We start from the raw sequence: 16866 nt of genomic DNA on the forward strand, positions 1-16866 counted from the left end.
GATACAGTATAACTGACTTGACTTCAAGAAGAAACTGTAACAAAGAAATCTATGCTTAATTTTTTTCTTGGATAATACTTCACTTGTTGGTGGAGGAGCCACAGTCTGAGAAACTGCCCCTACCCAACTCATGGTTTCCAGCTGTTAGTAATAACTGGAACAAAGAATGATCTTGTAACCCATTTTAGCAGCTGCGAGGTGATGAAAAGCCAAACCTTTTCTGTCCATTGTGCTAAACTTTCTATCTGAAAAGTGTTAACAGGTAATTTGCCGCTGAGGGGTATAGCATTTCTGTAATGTTGCTTTTTTTTTTTTGTAAACCTTTACAGGTAGTGTTGACTATCTGCAAATAGGAATATGCAGTTATTACAAGTTTTAAATTCGTTTTATGTTAAATTTATAGGAAAGACCAATTTTGAGGATTTTAATAATAATTTGATATGATAATGTTTATGCTTTATTGAGAAGAAAAATTTTTGGTTTAAGATGAAAACTCAGAGAGATCCAAGGTTTTACTAGAAAAATATGCTAATCTTATGTGAAGCAAACCAAAAATTGGGTTGGTTATAAACACATTTCTTTTTTGATCTTAAAATTATTCAGCTGATACTGAGATTTACAGTATTTTTTTCTCATTTTGTCTCAAAGTTGTGGTTTGCTGGTGAAAGCAAATGAAATAATGCTTTTCGTGTGTGTTTAACTTCAATAGGGCACTTGTCAGGACTGTAAAGTCAGAGGACCCAATCTTTGGGCATGCTTAGAGGTAAGTCGTTCTGTTGTTCCGTAGTAGGGTCGTCTTCTAGTAATCTGTAGATAAAGTTGGTAGTGTTCTTTTTAAGAAACAACTATAATGAACTTCTTTAGTTTCTTTAAATTGTTGTTTAAAAGTATAACCTATTGTGCAGTTTTCTGTTTTTAAAATTATTTACCTTCTATCAGGTACATACTTCTTGCAATTTAAGAATAGTGTGTTTAAAATGATTTTTTTTAATAAGAAGGTAGCACATTAAGGTTTCTTCTTGAGTTATGATATTTTTTAGGTCTTAAGATATTATATTATTCCTGAATTAAGTTACTTTTAATAAGCACCTCTTGGCATTTGTAGTAATAACATCCAGCAGTGAGTGCTGACTTTTTACAGCATAGAAATACATACTCTGTTGGGTTTTTTTTTTTATTCTTAAGTAAAATAAAGAAAAAACCCCTTATTTTGAAACTTGTAGAAGTTTGTATAAACATTCTTCAGACTTTGTAAGAATTTTGCATGGTCTCTACCCTGGATATAGTTATTTCTTAAATATGCTTGCTGTCTACAAAATCAATAATTTTCAGTGTGTTAAAAAAAAAAAAAAAGCTCAAAGTGTTGCTTCTCATTGGTCTATGATACCAACAGGAAAGTATGTAGCTAATTTAGTTTTTAAAATGTCTTGGGAGTTCTTCAGACATTCAGCTGTTTCCAGAGATTGAAATTTTACTATATAGGCTTGTTTTCATTTTTTGGCAACTTTTGTCTAAGTCTTGTCAGGAATATAGTCTAGGCTGAGATGCCAAACTTTAGGTGTATGTATGAGTATTTTAAAAAAACCTGCTTCAGTAGTTTCCTTTCAAGTGGTTTATGGTAACAGTTAAGAGATCAGATTATTTTGCTCCTTCTATCAATAAGAGATAGAAAAGAAGAGAGAAATAAACAGTGTTTAATGACTTCTTGTTAGATGTCTGGAAGTTTAATTACATATAAAAACCCTCTTGGGAGTAGGAAGAGGTGTTCAGGGGTGCATCAGCCTGGCAGGTGGGGAAATGCTGTCACAGCTTAAAACATGTTTTTTATTTCTCACTCAGTGCTCTTAAACTGTTACTGAAAAACTCAATTTCATACCAACATTTCCGTAGGAGAGTTTTGTAATTGCAGTAGGACACTTACTGTCATGCTGTGATGTATCTCCTCTTGGATGAATTGGCATCTTGCCTTCACCTTTTTCAGTAGAAAAACGTGGTGAGATACCAGCATGTTAACTATCTGTAATTTAACAAGTATCTGTGATAATTTAATATAGAAAATTGACTGTGTTCAGCTGCTATTTGATTGTATAAATTAACATGCTTGGAGCGTTATACAGATAATATGCTGTACCCTCTTATGTGGTTGTCTTGACTCATGCAAATGAGGAATTAATGAAAGTTGCTTGAAGATTGGCAGCTGCAAGATTCCACACTCAACTCAGCCAAATGTGTTTTGCAATTGGCACAATTAAAATCAACAGTTATTTTGCAAGTTATAACTGGAATGTAGTAAGTACTTAACCATGTAGTGCTGGAAACTCTTATGTAAAAGTGAAAAAACAACGAATTGTGAAGTAACACTGATAAGTAGGCACTGCAGATAGGCGCATAGGGGCAGTTTTGTATAAATGTGTCATGTTCCAAGGCTGTTGCAATTCAGTCTTTCAGACACTGGGCTAACTTCATATTTTCTGTAACAATCTACTAAATCAGGAATTGTAAAAAATAAATGTTGACCTTAACCTGAATAAATACATCAAAATGGCCAAACAATTATATTCCAAACAACTAAATATCTTACACCGCCCACCAGTGAAAAGAGTTGAGTTAAATCTTGCAGCATTCTTATTTGCTTTAGGTGATACTTATTTTAATACTTAACTGTGCATGTCTCTTGTTTGTGTAGGACTCTGCAAGTTTGAAATCTGAGTGAATTTTAAAGGGACTGGCAGTATGTTCCTATTCTGTAAACCTGTTTGACACCATTTTTTAATTCTGTATACTTCTTCATATCTTGCTCAACAGAACAGGTGTACGTATGTTGGCTGTGGTGAATCCCATGTTGATCACAGTACCACCCATTCCCAGGTATGTGTATTTGCTAGTCATACAGTTACTTGAAGCAGTGGAGTAGAGTTGGAGAACTTTTTAGACTAATTTTAGTGAAGTCAATAACTTGTGTTAGCATAATTGGAAATTTGATTAGCTATGATTGTTTTTCATCTATAGAAGCAGGTCTTAATAATTTAGGGGTATATGAGTTTACAGTCTTTGTGCAGCTGCATAATTGTTTATGTAATTCTGGCATTATTGCACTCCTTAAAAGAACATGGTGAAAATTAAAAAAGGAACAATTACTGATGATTTTGAAGATGCATGGACAAAAGGCTTCTTGAGTACTTCAGCTGGTATGTAGTACTTCACTGCTTCAGTCTAACTTTTGAAGACTGTGGCTGCCTGGTGGGTGAGAGGAGGGAAGTTGGATTAATGAAGATGGGAGCTGAACAGCTGTAAAATAGGAAGTATAAATTACTGGGAAAAGGTGCTTTATTTCTGCATTATGCTCCCTGTTCCAGTAGCTACAGATAAAGAAGTGACTGAGCTGAGCGTATCCTTTCATGCAGTGTCCTGATTTTGGGTCCGGCTTGGTAGGAGCAGTGGAGTATGTGCATTGTGTTCCCAGCATGCCAAGTTCTGGCAAGATTGGACAGCTTGAGTGCATCTGTTCCAGTCTTAAATTCATTGTATGTTCTGTGCATACACGTGTGCCAGTGGAACACTTGCCAAAACAAAACAAATAAGATATATTCTCTCTTAGCAAATATACTGGGGACAGATGGGATGGCAGTTTTATGAACATGTCATTTCAGAATTGCTGACTTTACAAAATTAAATGAAATTCTTGCCACCAATTTACTGTTTGTCTGTCAGAAAATACATCTAAGATTCCTCCCTGAGCACTTTTTGGTCTCTGAAAATACTAAAAAACCCACCCCTGGTAAATATTGAAACAAACAAATAGTATTTACCAGGGTTTTACAAGAAGTAAGCTTTGACTGCATTTTACCACGACTCCTCATTTTTTATTCTTTTTTGAAGCAGGGCCTTGAAAGGAGTGCATATTTAAACAAATCAATAATGTATTAATATAAATCTTTATAAATGTGGTATTTTTTGACAGCTATTTAAGCTGAATCACAGTTCTACAGCCTTTACAATAGATTAATAAGCTGATTGTAGTGCATTTGGGGAACAGATGGCCTCTGAATTTCTTACCTACAATTTTGTACCTCTTGGCTTTCTATAGTGGTTTATTCTTGCTTTACGTGCTGTTTTAGCAATGATATGTACTTGCCAGGTAAGAGAAAGACAATGGGTAGTTTGGTTGCTGTCGGTGACATCTTTGTCTTAATTTTCTTGTTACTTAATTTTAACTTCTGGATAGTAAGTCCTCTTCTGGATTTTTTTTTTTTTTTTTTTTTTTATCCCAGTAAAAACCTCATTACAGTCAGTAAAATGGGAGAAACAAGGCTGACGTGAATCAGTTTATTTGTGCTTACTCCAGTCCACTCTCCTGTAGTGGACACTGCCTCAAGGCTGACGGTGCCACAAATCATGTTCATTGTCCCCACTTCAAGAAAACTAGTAAGCTGTTGCTCTAGAGACTTGTAATTATTTATGCAGCTGAAGCTGCAGAATCAAGCATATTCTCATGATTAAAATTGTCCAAGATATTGACATAATCTGATGTTTCTGATGTTTTTTTAGCAGGGGGAGGGCTACTTAATGAAATTGTAGCCCACACTTTATATTAAAAGCCTTGTTCTTGTACCAGGCCTTATTAAATGAGAGGAGGAGGAACTTGGGCATCCTGCAGAAATTGTAGTATTTTCCTAATTTCTAGCAAATCCCTCATTGCTTATAAACCTGGATGGTGCTGACATATAAGGAAGAAATACAGGAAGGATTGGTGGAAATACATGGAAGATGAAAGCAACTGTATGCACAATCTTATAGTAAGCAAAGAGGTTAAAAAAAGAAAGATTAGAACTGTAAAATATTCTTGATCTGTCAAATTTTTATATTGCTTCGCAGGATAAAGTTGTCAGCAAGAGAACTAATAGTCTAGAATATTTATTTTCCTATGAGCACCTCTTGCTGTAACTGAACTAAAAGTCTTACCTTACTCTTCTGATTGTTAAATAGCTTGAATTTCCTACAGCAAACCAACAGAAATAAATGCTGCCTTTAATGTAGAGCAGTCAGCTGCCATTATGAGCAGTAGCAGACATTCCTGGAAAATTGGTTTGTTGTACATTGTAATGCTTCTGGCAATAGGCTTTCTTCTTATTTTTGTAATTACACAGAGTAATTGTCATATATCAGATATGACAACAGCTTAGATTCTGATTGTACCTTGTTGCTATTTTGAGTGACTTGTACTAAAACTGAGTGTTGGATAGTTCGTGCTTAATTTCCGTAATTTAATTGGTATTTTTTTAATATTCTACCATATTTGTTTCATTGTTGAAAGATCTTGGAGCTTGCATCATGTAGCAATATTTAATTATTCCAAATTTCTGAATCACAGTTTTGGCTTTTGTTCTGTTTTAGGAGACGAAACACTGCCTAACTGTCAACCTGACTACGCTCCGTGTTTGGTGTTATGCCTGTAGTAAGGAAGTATTCCTGGATAGAAAATTAGGATCTCATTCTCCGTTACCAAATGCAAGACTGTCTCACCAAGCACAAGAAAATAGTGTGCAGGTATTTTTTAACCCAATGAAACAAAGGCAGCTGCAGCTTTGTGGTAAACACTGTGTCTTCTCTCAAGTGAGAGACGGCCTTTTCCTCCTTTCTTGTGGCTGAACTATTTTCTCTATTTTTATAAAATTTCTTTTAAAAGATGGTGTCTAGCTTCTGTGTTCTGTTTCTGTGTACTGCATGCTTCCTAAGAATGCTTTTTTAATCTTATTGTCTAATTGTTTGTAATCTGCAATAAAATGTAAGGTACAGAAAAAGCACGGTAAAATTTAAGGTTACAGGATTGGAATAGTTCATCTGTACTTCCCCATTCTGTCAGTTTTTGAAAATGTTGTTTACAGAACTCATTGCAGTAATTGCTGACGAACTTTCAGGAAGTGGCAGAATGCCTTTAGTATGTGTTTTTGGATACTTACCCGAGATACAAATTCATTCATACAACCGCAGTACTTTTAGAGAAATATATGCTAATCATTAACCTCATTCAGCTAGTAATATAAGACGCTTAAATGGATTCCTGTAACAGTTTCTGAGGTTTAAACATATCTAGTTTTCAGTGTTGATAAATGACCAAAAAGGTCTTGATTTCTGTGTATGTATATGTGGGTGGGAAAATTTTCCCAGTGGAGTGGTATACACACAAACACTCCTGAGTAGTTACAAATTTAGCTACTATGCAAGAATTTACTAAGAAAGCAGTAGTAACCTGGGTATGTTCTGTATATGTGTGTGATTTTGTTTTAGATTCACAAATACATTGTGTTAGATTCATGTGGAAAAATATGTATCAAACTAGAAATCAGGAGAATGCTATTAGTACGCAATGGCTGTTAAGATTGCCAAGGAGTATAAATATGCCCAGGAGAAAAATATGGCCAGTATCTGGGAAGTTTATATTAGTTGAGTAAGTCACAGGCTTAAGATTGTAGTGTTCTACATGATTATGTTGTCAAAGACAAGACTTTATAAAATGTGCTTAGCTGTGCCTAACTTCACATTTATTAACAATTAACATAGTAACTGAAGAGTAAGATGATGAATAAAGCATTAACTAGTGTTGGAGACAGCTTAGAGGAAAAAAAATGAGAACAGAGGTTAAACAGAATTTTTAAATACACTATTTGCTTCTGCAGTTTTAACAAGGTTTGTTTAGGTTTGGTTTGTTGTTTCATTATCTTCTCCTTGTTACTGGCATCAGTACTGTTCTCTAATATCTTTTATAGATAAGTATTGTCTTGGAGAAAGTTATGCTGCAATTTCTTAAGTATAATTGTTTGGCATAATGCATGTATATGAAAAAAGGTGTTGCTTCTATCTTGCCTATTTAATGTACTTGTATAAAAATTACAGTAACTCAGTTAAAACTGATATAAATTCAAGTACAGTAATTCTAAAATGGTTTTGCTTGAGTCATAGAGTGGAAGAGATACTGTGTTGCACAGAAAGATGGGTAGTTTTTCAAAGTATGTGGAGAGGAAATATCCTTTAATATTTTCACTTCAAGGCGTAGTATTTAATATGAAGAAAATCTGATAGTTTTCTCATAAAATGCCAACAACTCAATTGGAATAGTACCATGGGAGTATTTTTTTCTTTGTTGTTCAGAAATTCTGATGGCTTGATGTACAGCTGGGATCAGACTTCTGAACTTAAACTGTTTTAATCTTCCAAGTAAATGGGTATAATATACAGAAAAATCAGTAGAACTTAGAAAGTCTGTGAACATTTTGTTTAGAATTTTTATTTATGTGCACAAAAAGATCTTGTAATGTGGTAAATGTCTGCCTGCCTAATACTTTGTTACTCTCTTTGTACGTTTTGCTTCCAGCAGTTTGTGTTCGTCAAATGTAGTGAGCCATCTGGTGGCATATCAAAAATGCGTACACTAACTTTTATGTGATGACTACTGTGTTAGCTTTTCAGTGCTGGCTTACTGTTTGTTATCCAAGGGAAGGAAATACTATAACTTGCTTTGTTTTGATTCTTCAGCTGTTGTCATAAAATCACCGGATGTTGTCACTGCTAATCTGAAAACAAAAACATGGGGCTTTTCTTAGTAAGCCTTGGGGGTAGCTGTGGAATCCTAGTCTCACTTTGTGCAGTGAGATTTCAAAATGCATTCAAATAATTCTTAGTTTGTGGATTTGTTGGTGAGATTATATGTAAACTTAATTAAGGGGAAAATCAATAAATACAAGTAAATATACTTTTTTCTTTTTTTCCTTATAAGGATTTTAAAATACCTAGTAATCCCACGCTGAAGATTCCGCTAGCAGCTGTATTTGATGACTTAGATATAGAAGTGGAAGAAGATGAGTTAAAGACTAGAGGTAATAAAAGCAAAATCCAGTGCTTTATTGCCCATTTATTACATGTGTATGTCTCTACATCTGTTCTCCAGCTATATGCTAGTTCTCTTCTAAGTGGAACCGTTTCCTATTCTGCTCCCAATACAATCTTTAGTTTCAGTTTTATTGCAGCAATCTTTATTTCCCCTCAGAGGAGAGGCTGCAGTGATAAATGTGCACCCATGCAAGCAGCAACAAAAATAAGAAAGCATGTTCCTGTTACATGTGGCAGGTGTTCTAGACACTCTGGTAAAAGTAATTTTTTATAAATCTGTTCTAATGTTTTCTCCTGTCCTATAAGGTTTCTGATTTGAATGCTTTCCTGCATTTTGGGTAACCCTTTTCTGAGCCTGTAGTATCCTAGTGTGGGTTTTTGGGTTTTTGTGGTCGCCTTCTCAGTAATGGATTTCATGCACTGCCAACTTTCTGGTATAAAAGGTTACCCACCTTTAGTAACCCCCCAAGGTTACTAATATTAAACTATTGTAAAGATGAGAGTAGATGAAACCCCAAACAGTGAAGCCTTAATCTCTCATTCCATGAGAACATAATTATTATTCCTTACAAATCTCAAATTGGTATTGATAATTTTAAAAAGGTTATGTGTGTGTGTTAGTAAAGAAAATATTTCTAACTACCATTTTCTCTGAAAATCTGACCAGCAGATTGTTGAGCTATCGTTTTTGAGATACTGATGCATATGTCAAGGCAGTTTGTTTTCCATCAGTGAAGATAAAAGAGTTATTCTGATTTATGGATCTCATTTCTCCTTTACTCATCTGCTACCAGCTTTCTTTCTCTTAAGTCTGCTGGCATTGGCCAAAATAACTGCTTTCCCCCTTCTGTTGTCTGGCACAGTCTTTCTGGATATGTCACCACCCCACTAATTTGCCATCTGCCCTTAAATCATTAAACTGTGTGTTTTATTCAGAGTTAGTTTCTCCTACCAATACGTGTAGATGTGTATCTTGTCGTATTAATATTTTTGGGAATGGAATTTGTATAGAAGTAATATACAAGTAGAATTGCAATAAAGTTCCCAGTGATATGACTGTGTTAATACATTTCTCAAATTTAAAGGAAAAAGCTACTTTAGCTCCATTTTAACTTTGTTAAAATTTCTTTTGAAATATCTTTGCAAGAAAAGAAGTTTATTCAAAAACTTTACTTGCAACACTGCAGGCCAGAAAACTGCAGTAGGAGTATCTTTCTGTTATGTATTCTGCTGCTAAAAAAAAAAAAATAAAAATCCTATGACTTTTCTTACCTTCCAATTTCCGTAAGAAGGATTGTTCTTTTTTTGTAACGGAAATTGGAAGGGCAGAATGCAGGTTCAGATGCGAGAAGCTGGACTATATTTCCATTCAGACAGATAAAGAACCTTGTAAAACTTAAAGATGGATTTCTGTGTATTAGAAAATTCAACTGAAGCAATTCATACAGTTTTTTAGATGTAAAAGCATTTTCTTCATAAGTTTTATTTTTCTGCCACAGACTAAGACGATCAGGGTAGTTCCTATATTTCAAGGATTGCATAGAGCCCATGATGCTGATTGCTGAATAATTTAATTTTTCCAGTCTTACTGATTCTTTGCTTATAAATTGTTAGTTGTTTTCTCATACAAAACCAATTCTATTTTGAAATTAATTACTTCATTAATTTAATACTCTAGTAGCTATGAATAGCAATTGTTTCAGATTAGTTTTTTAAAATTGAGATCATACAATAGTTATGATTTGTTTAAGTAGCCTCTCCTCAAATGTTTAAAGGGTGTTTCTCATGACTCCATAATCACTGAAAGAATATATGTTAATTGTAACTTTTATGTGTGTGGAAAAACTATATGTGGATATCAGTAAAGAAAGTAAACAATCTGGGCTTGAAAATAAATTCTGTTGGGAAATCTAAACTGAGCAGTCTGTGTATAAAAACTAAGGGTATACAATTGACATAGAAAAAGACTGGTTGTAGCAAATTATAATTCTGATTCTGGAGTAATCACATGCTGAGTAGATTTTGAACGTTTGGTGCAAACGTTTGCTGACTACTAGCATGAACTTGAGACAAAAGAATGAAATCTTCCTTGAGAAGCTTTTGGTGATAATGCTTAACAGTTACAAATGCAGCGTGGCAACAATTTAACTGGGCAGGTAAATCATTAAGTTCAAGTAAAACTTAAATATTGAAAAACATATTTTAAATTACAATCTGCAGCTGTCATAAAACATCAAAAGTTATAAGATAAATACAGTCTTAATTGTCTGAAGTGTTTTAGTCAGCCAAGATCAAAACACTTAATTACTACTTCTAGTGATTAGTATTCCTTTAGGAGTCCTCTGTTTCTTCTAGTTACACCTCTGCATCATAATTGGCATCAGAAGTGTTACATGAGTATTTGAATTAGTACATATTTTCGAGGAAGTATTTTCCTTAATATGTCTTGTATTGGATTAACAGACTCACTGAATATTTATGGTGTTTTTCAGGTCTAACAGGATTAAAAAATATTGGAAACACTTGTTACATGAATGCAGCTTTACAAGCTCTTTCCAACTGGTAAGGAAAATGATTGTAAATGTAACTTTATATTTGCTTATACATGCAGTTTCTGAAGACAGACTTAATGATTTTGAAGGGCTGCACTACCATGGAATAAGACATGTATTTGTTTAATCTCAGTTTTACGTACTACAAACAGTTGTGTCACTGATAGGAAAAACAAGTATTGTGGTATATGGGCTACTCAGCTTTTTCTCTGTTTCTTTCTAATTCCTCACTGTTCTAAGTGAAAATATATGCAGTTCTAGAAACTGGAAGAAAATCTGATAAAAGCTATTAAATTTGTGGGTTGTTTATTTTTCCTGCTACAGAAGAAGTCAAAGGAAATGCATAAGAATAAATCCTAATTAAAAAAAGAGACACGTTAAGATCAAAAGGTCCAAATTCAGTCCTTACAAACAATGCATCTGGGACAGTCTATGCTAAATCATCCTAGGCAAAACTAGAATACAAACTCTTATTATCCCATGGGGATACCAGACAAGTTCATGAAGGAGAAATCTACAAACTCTGGAGAGATAAAAATACTATCCAACTCTAAAGATTCTTGCACTAGAAATGGTTAGGCAGGGACAGTACTTGAGCATATGCCATATATGCTTACTGTATGCATCTGCTTTCGGCTGCAGTCCAAGGCAGGATACAGGGCTAAGCAGACCTCACTGAGATCCTTTGTTGAGGTGGAGGAGTACTGAGGCAAAGCTCTCTGGAAGGTAAAGAAGTGGACAAGGCATCTAATCATGAGGAAATGGTTCTGTTGAGAAATGCCAGATTTTGCAAGTACGCTGGGCTATCTCCTTTCCTGGATAAAAATAGGTCCAATCTTTATGAGGGATTGTGACTTCAAAAGGGGGCTTGAAGGGGAGTATGTGAGTTGGCAACACTGCATGAAGTAAACAGATAATAATCATTTAAGTATAAATTACTTACCTACAAACATCATGCGTCACTATTGGATTCTAGAGAAAAGATGTGTTTAAGATGCTATTTATGCACTGGGCTTATGGTGAATGTTGCTGTAGTGGTATGTATGTACTTCTGTGATGGCTAGAAGGAATAGCTTTGAATTTGAATCCCATTACACATTTATAGTGCTTTAACAAAGTCAGAATGTATTTGAGGAACAGTGTTGCTGTACTGCTGAAGTTATTCTACTAGGAAAGGTTTGGTTGCAGCATTTAAGGATGTAGGAAATGGAATTGTTCAATGATGTAATAGTATTACTTTTTAATAATTTTGTATGAAATGCAGATTTTGTCTTGTATTTTAACAACCTGAAAAAAATCAATACTTTCTTCTTTTTAATCAGCCCACCTTTGACACACTTTTTTCTTGATTGTGGAGGCTTAGCCCGAACAGATAAGAAACCAGCAATTTGTAAGAGTTACCTCAAGCTGATGACAGAGCTCTGGCACAAAAGCAGGTATTGCATCATTTTAGTGATGAAATGGTTGCAAATGAACTCCAGAGTCATGAAGGAGGCATTAATCTCTAAATGAAGGAAGGAAAGACTAACTTGCAGGATTTAAACACTCCTTATAACATGTTCTTTTCCACGTCTACCAAAGATAGGACAAATAATTGATGTAAGTTGCGGTAAGAAAGATCTGACAAGAATTAAATGATTAACACTATACAAAGTAGCATTAAGCTTTTAAAAATAAGTTTATATCTGCCAGAAATACATTTAAAATGCTGAACTACTTTATCCTTTCTGTGTCAATCATTCTGTATCGATGTTCTATCAGTTTATTTCCTTGTATGGAAATTGTTATTTCTGTCCAAGAAAGTACTTCAAAATATAAGTACAAAAATAAAGAAACAGTAATTGTGCATAGTGCCAAGTATATGTCTGAATTGTTGTCTGATTTTTCTGGCAAGAAATATGGCATAAAAGGCCTGATACAGTCTCTGTTTCTGTTGGATGACAGATGTTAAAAAAACTGTATAGTTAATAATTCAATACCAGTATTACGTTTGGTTAAGATCAATATTATTGGTGTTAGATGTGTTACAGTTCAGTTGCAGGGAAAATTATGATCCCAGTGATTATAGAAAATTCCATTTAAATGCTTCCTTTTTAATGTATATTTATATATTTAAAACTTTTCTTTTTATTTAGGCCTGGTTCTGTTGTTCCTACTGGTTTATTTCAAGGAATTAAAACTGTTAATCCAACGTTTCGAGGCTACTCTCAACAGGTAAAACTTTCTGATGTCTTTTAAATCTGCCTAAGCCATAAAGTTATCTCTTATTTTTAACACGAATGCTTAAGATACCATGCTTTCTGTATTTGTTTAAAGCAAATTCACCATAAACTTTAGTTCATGTTTCAAATGTAGATCAGCTGAAGTGAAACCATCAACAGAAGCCAGGTTTTATGTTCATTTGTATCAAATACTTGAAAGGCCTGCAACTTCTGAGAATAATTCCTTTTCCATTTTTTCAAGAAAATTAAAATAATGTGTATCTGAAACTTTTCCTTTGTGTGAAAGAATGCTGCTAATATTTGCTAACTCCTAGAAAACAAGATAAATGTGTTCGAAAATAAAAAAGAATATAATAGATCTTTTTATTCTTCTACCAGTTACATTTTAAAAATAAATTAAATACACAGTATCCAATTTTCATTTAGTATTTTTGAAAGAAAAAAAAAAAAACAACCACAAAACAAAACCACCATCCGCTGCTGTGTGTTTTGTAAGCAGTATTGTGGGAACTGTAAATTGGTAACTTAATAATCTATGCCTATTTAATATATAGTAAAGGCATTCTTCAGTTGATTCTTTATACAGTATCTTGCTGCATTCATACAGTTTGCAGTACGTCATTAAAAGCTTTTGGACTAGTGGAAAAATTGAAACCTTGTAATTAGAAAAGCTTACTAATATCTTCCAAGAATCTGCTGTTACTCAAAGGAAGAATTTTGCTGTTTCAGTTACCATGTTTTGTATTTGTGGAGTGGAGTTTTAGAACATGTTTTAATGTTGAAACACTGCATGTAGCTGTAAAGTAAATGTTTAAATAGTAATTTGATTTTTTTAATTTACTCATTAATTTCTTATGAGCCATATGTGTTTCTGGAAAAGTAGAAAATTGATCTTGATAATCAAAAACTGTATGACAACTTCGTTCTCAGAGCTTTGGACAGTGATGAGAATGCCTTTTTCCATGCAGAGCAACACTTAATGAGAACCTTTTTAGCTTCTGCCTGGATCACACTTCAGTTGCATGTTCAGTAGATTTCACGGCAGCAATTAAAACAAAGCAGTTCTTTCGTGACCAACACTCTCCTGTTGCCCAGCCTTGCAAGCTGGGCAGCCATGTCCAATCTCCAGGGAGAAAAAGGAATTATTTTGCTCAGTGAAGAATGGTTATCAGTTAATGTGTCTCGAGGTTTGAGTCACAGGGTTTTTTTGTGTGTGTGAAAGGATTACCAGGAAATAGACATATTAATGACTTTTTTTTTTCATTACCCAAACGTGATAGTTGTAGCCTTTAAGAAAAAGAATGTTTTCTAGTCAGCAGTTGTGAGCCTTAATAAGTAATTGCTATGATGGATGGGAATGTTAAGCAGCAAAAATCATTACTATGAACAACCAAAATACAAAAAGGAAAATAAAAGAAGCAGTAGTAGTTGCCAAGAAGTGGCTATTGTTTTCTCCCATGCTTGCTTTATTAGATACTCTCTGTTGCCAGGAATCAAGCTGCTGCGTGGATTGTTGAAATTTAGTGGCTTTTAAGATTATTTCCAAACACAGATTAGAGTAGTAGTAATAATCAACAGCTCTTTGTGGAAACACTGATAGTTGAGGAATCTTGTCCAGGCTTGAGAAGAAGAATTAAAATCTTATTATGACAGTATGATGCAATTGGAAAGACAAGCTAAGTACACCATAATACTTTTTAATGAAGTACTTCGGTGTCCAATGAAAGCAAGGCTGTGGTTGCTTTGCTGTAGATGCTGTGTGAAGTTTTAAAAAACTGTCTCTAAAATGTTCCATTAGCAGCAAAGCTGCAGTCTGACCACACTGTTGGTAGTTGCTTCAGTTACATTTATCATTCATCTAAGCTATGGCAGTATTTTGTAGAAGTAAACTTTTTGGGAATTGAAGCATTTCTGGGAGAAACTTGTATGACAAGGTTACTTGTGACATGCAAGAAACAGATGCAGGAAACAAGTGTGTGGCCTGGAAATGAAATTTCTTTTGAACATTAGACTTGGGACAGAGGAATTTACCTTCTCGTTCTTTAACAGCCAGCTATAGCTTTCATTTTAGTTATCTGTATCTTTTCCTGATATGACTTTAATATCTTGCAAATATAATGGAATAATATTGTAAAACTTGTTTAAAATCCTAGGATGCACAAGAATTTTTGCGTTGTCTAATGGATTTGCTTCACGAAGAACTTAAAGAACCAGTTGTGGAACTGGAAGATGCCCAGCCTATGAGTGTAGACGAGGGTATGGAAGAAGACAAGAGCCAGTCAGATGTAGGCTTTCAGCCCCGTGAATCTTGTGGTACCTATGATAAAACTGAAAATGATGCTATTTTCAAACCTGTCCTAGAGGATCCCGCAGAGACAACCATGTTAATTCAGGATGATGATAACAACTCAGTCACATCCAAAGACTGGCAGAAAGAAAAAATACCAAGCAACAAGCTTAAACGAGCAAATTCTATGGAAGACTTGGAAAAAGAAACAAACACTGCTTCAGAGACCACTGAATTTTTAAATAATCAGGGAACTGTCAAAGTACAGATACACAGTAGATTCTCAGGTAATACATTACTAATATGTGATTGAAATAATCAAATTCTTAGCCAGAATATCTCTGTGAGTGGAAATGAGTTGTAGAATGCAGTAGAGAGGTCAAATAGCATAGGCGGATTTACTTGTAAACAATGCACCTTTTTAATTTGTTTTTTCAGTATAGATGTTCTGAATTCAATTTGAATTCCTTTGAAAAGCTAAAGACCTTTAAAAAGCTTAGCCTTATTGGGTAAGGTTTCAGATAACCCAGAGGAGTGGGGGGTTTTGATTTTGTTCTTAATGTAAAAGGTATGTGAATTGAAATTGTCCTTCATTTCTAAATGGCCAGTGACCTGACAGTATTGTTAAATAAATTGCATGACCATTGTGTCTGTTCATCCTGCAGTAAATATTTTTGTGGAATATATGAAATAATGCAAATATTAATTGCAGAGTACATCAGTGATGTCCACATGAATGATATATCTGCAGCCCAAACCCCATCATCGAATGAAGGGATGAACACACGCTTATCAAACAGTCCTCCAAAATCATTCTCATCGTGCTCTTCACTGGCACCAGTCCACAAAAAAGGTATAGGCCCTTTATTTTCTCCTTCTTGGTACTGAATTTCTCAGTATTAGTTTTCGTTTTGTTGTTTGTTGTGTCTTGTGTAGCAATGCAATGTTGTTCCTAAGGATTTATTTTTATTTTTAATCTCCTATCGCTAGTGGTGAGAGCTGGAGTGTCTAAGCTGGACATATGATAAGACTCCTTTTACTTCTGTAAAGTCCTGATTCTTTTGAAGCATGGATTGTATTTGCCTCTGCTTTGGGAGAGTGGAATAATATTTTTTGACAGCTTTCTCAATTGCACTGGTTTGTAGAGAGGGGTAATGTGAAAAGTTAATACCCTCAGAAAGGTGATGCTTTACCAGAAAACAAGCACATTGGTTCATCAGCAGAAGGTTCAGTAAGTCAATGTTTTTAGTCTATTAAGATCTAAGGAGCCATGTGTACCTATACTCTAGATAGATTGTAAATGCTAGCTGCTTTCTGGTTGTTACTGTCTCTGCAATGTAGAGTATTTCCTTTGGTGCGTTCCACAGTACAATATATTTATCAGCATCCAGAATGTTTAGACTTTTGCTGCCTTTAAATACAAGACAGTGCAGCTTTAGGGCACAAGGAACAATATATAATTTCTTTTTTCCCCTCATTTGTCTAAGAGACTATTTTAATAAAAGCTTGTATTTTGGAACATGCTTTTAAGGCTAGCATTAAACCAAACTAAACAACTCCAGCAACTTTAATAGTGTGATGCTTTTTCATTCAAGAGGCTGTCCAGGATAAGTTCTGAAAATGTTCATGTTATCCTTCTAATGCTCTAGCATTGGTGCTGAATGACAATGATTTAATGGGCTTAAATCGTTGATCTCCTTGGTTCATTTGTTCAGCAGTTTTGATGCTACATCTGTCATGCACTACTGTCTCCACCATTACAGGAAGGTTTTAGACAAACTGAAGTGAGTCTGCCAGAAGAGGTACTAGGTGGCTGGAGCCTGTTGTGTACAAGGAGAGGCTGAGAGAGTGGCGTTTGTTCAGCCTGGAGAAGGACAGGCTAAAGGGGAACTGTTGCTGTCATCAGCATTATAAGTAT

General features: G+C 34.6%; 1 protein-coding gene across 10 annotated transcripts in view; it reads left to right on the top strand.

The window, feature by feature from the left end:
* Positions 1 to 16866, top strand: part of USP33 (ubiquitin specific peptidase 33) — a 42264-nt gene that overhangs the window by 6326 nt on the left and 19072 nt on the right. For all 10 annotated transcript variants that reach the window (XR_008749020.1, XR_008749021.1, XR_003554871.2 and 7 more), the window contains 9 exons: positions 710 to 763; positions 2806 to 2868; positions 5395 to 5547; positions 7775 to 7874; positions 10380 to 10449; positions 11762 to 11875; positions 12575 to 12653; positions 14815 to 15235; positions 15661 to 15801. Coding sequence is in view for 7 of the 10 variants with exons in the window: in XM_055815398.1 (XP_055671373.1) it covers positions 710 to 763; positions 2806 to 2868; positions 5395 to 5547; positions 7775 to 7874; positions 10380 to 10449; positions 11762 to 11875; positions 12575 to 12653; positions 14815 to 15235; positions 15661 to 15801 (1195 nt within the window). In the remaining 3 variants the exon portion in view is untranslated. The remainder of the gene's footprint in view (positions 1 to 709; positions 764 to 2805; positions 2869 to 5394; positions 5548 to 7774; positions 7875 to 10379; positions 10450 to 11761; positions 11876 to 12574; positions 12654 to 14814; positions 15236 to 15660; positions 15802 to 16866) is intronic.

Source organism: Falco peregrinus, chromosome 10 (assembly GCF_023634155.1).
Source record: "Falco peregrinus isolate bFalPer1 chromosome 10, bFalPer1.pri, whole genome shotgun sequence".
Taxonomy (NCBI): Eukaryota; Metazoa; Chordata; class Aves; order Falconiformes; family Falconidae; genus Falco; species Falco peregrinus.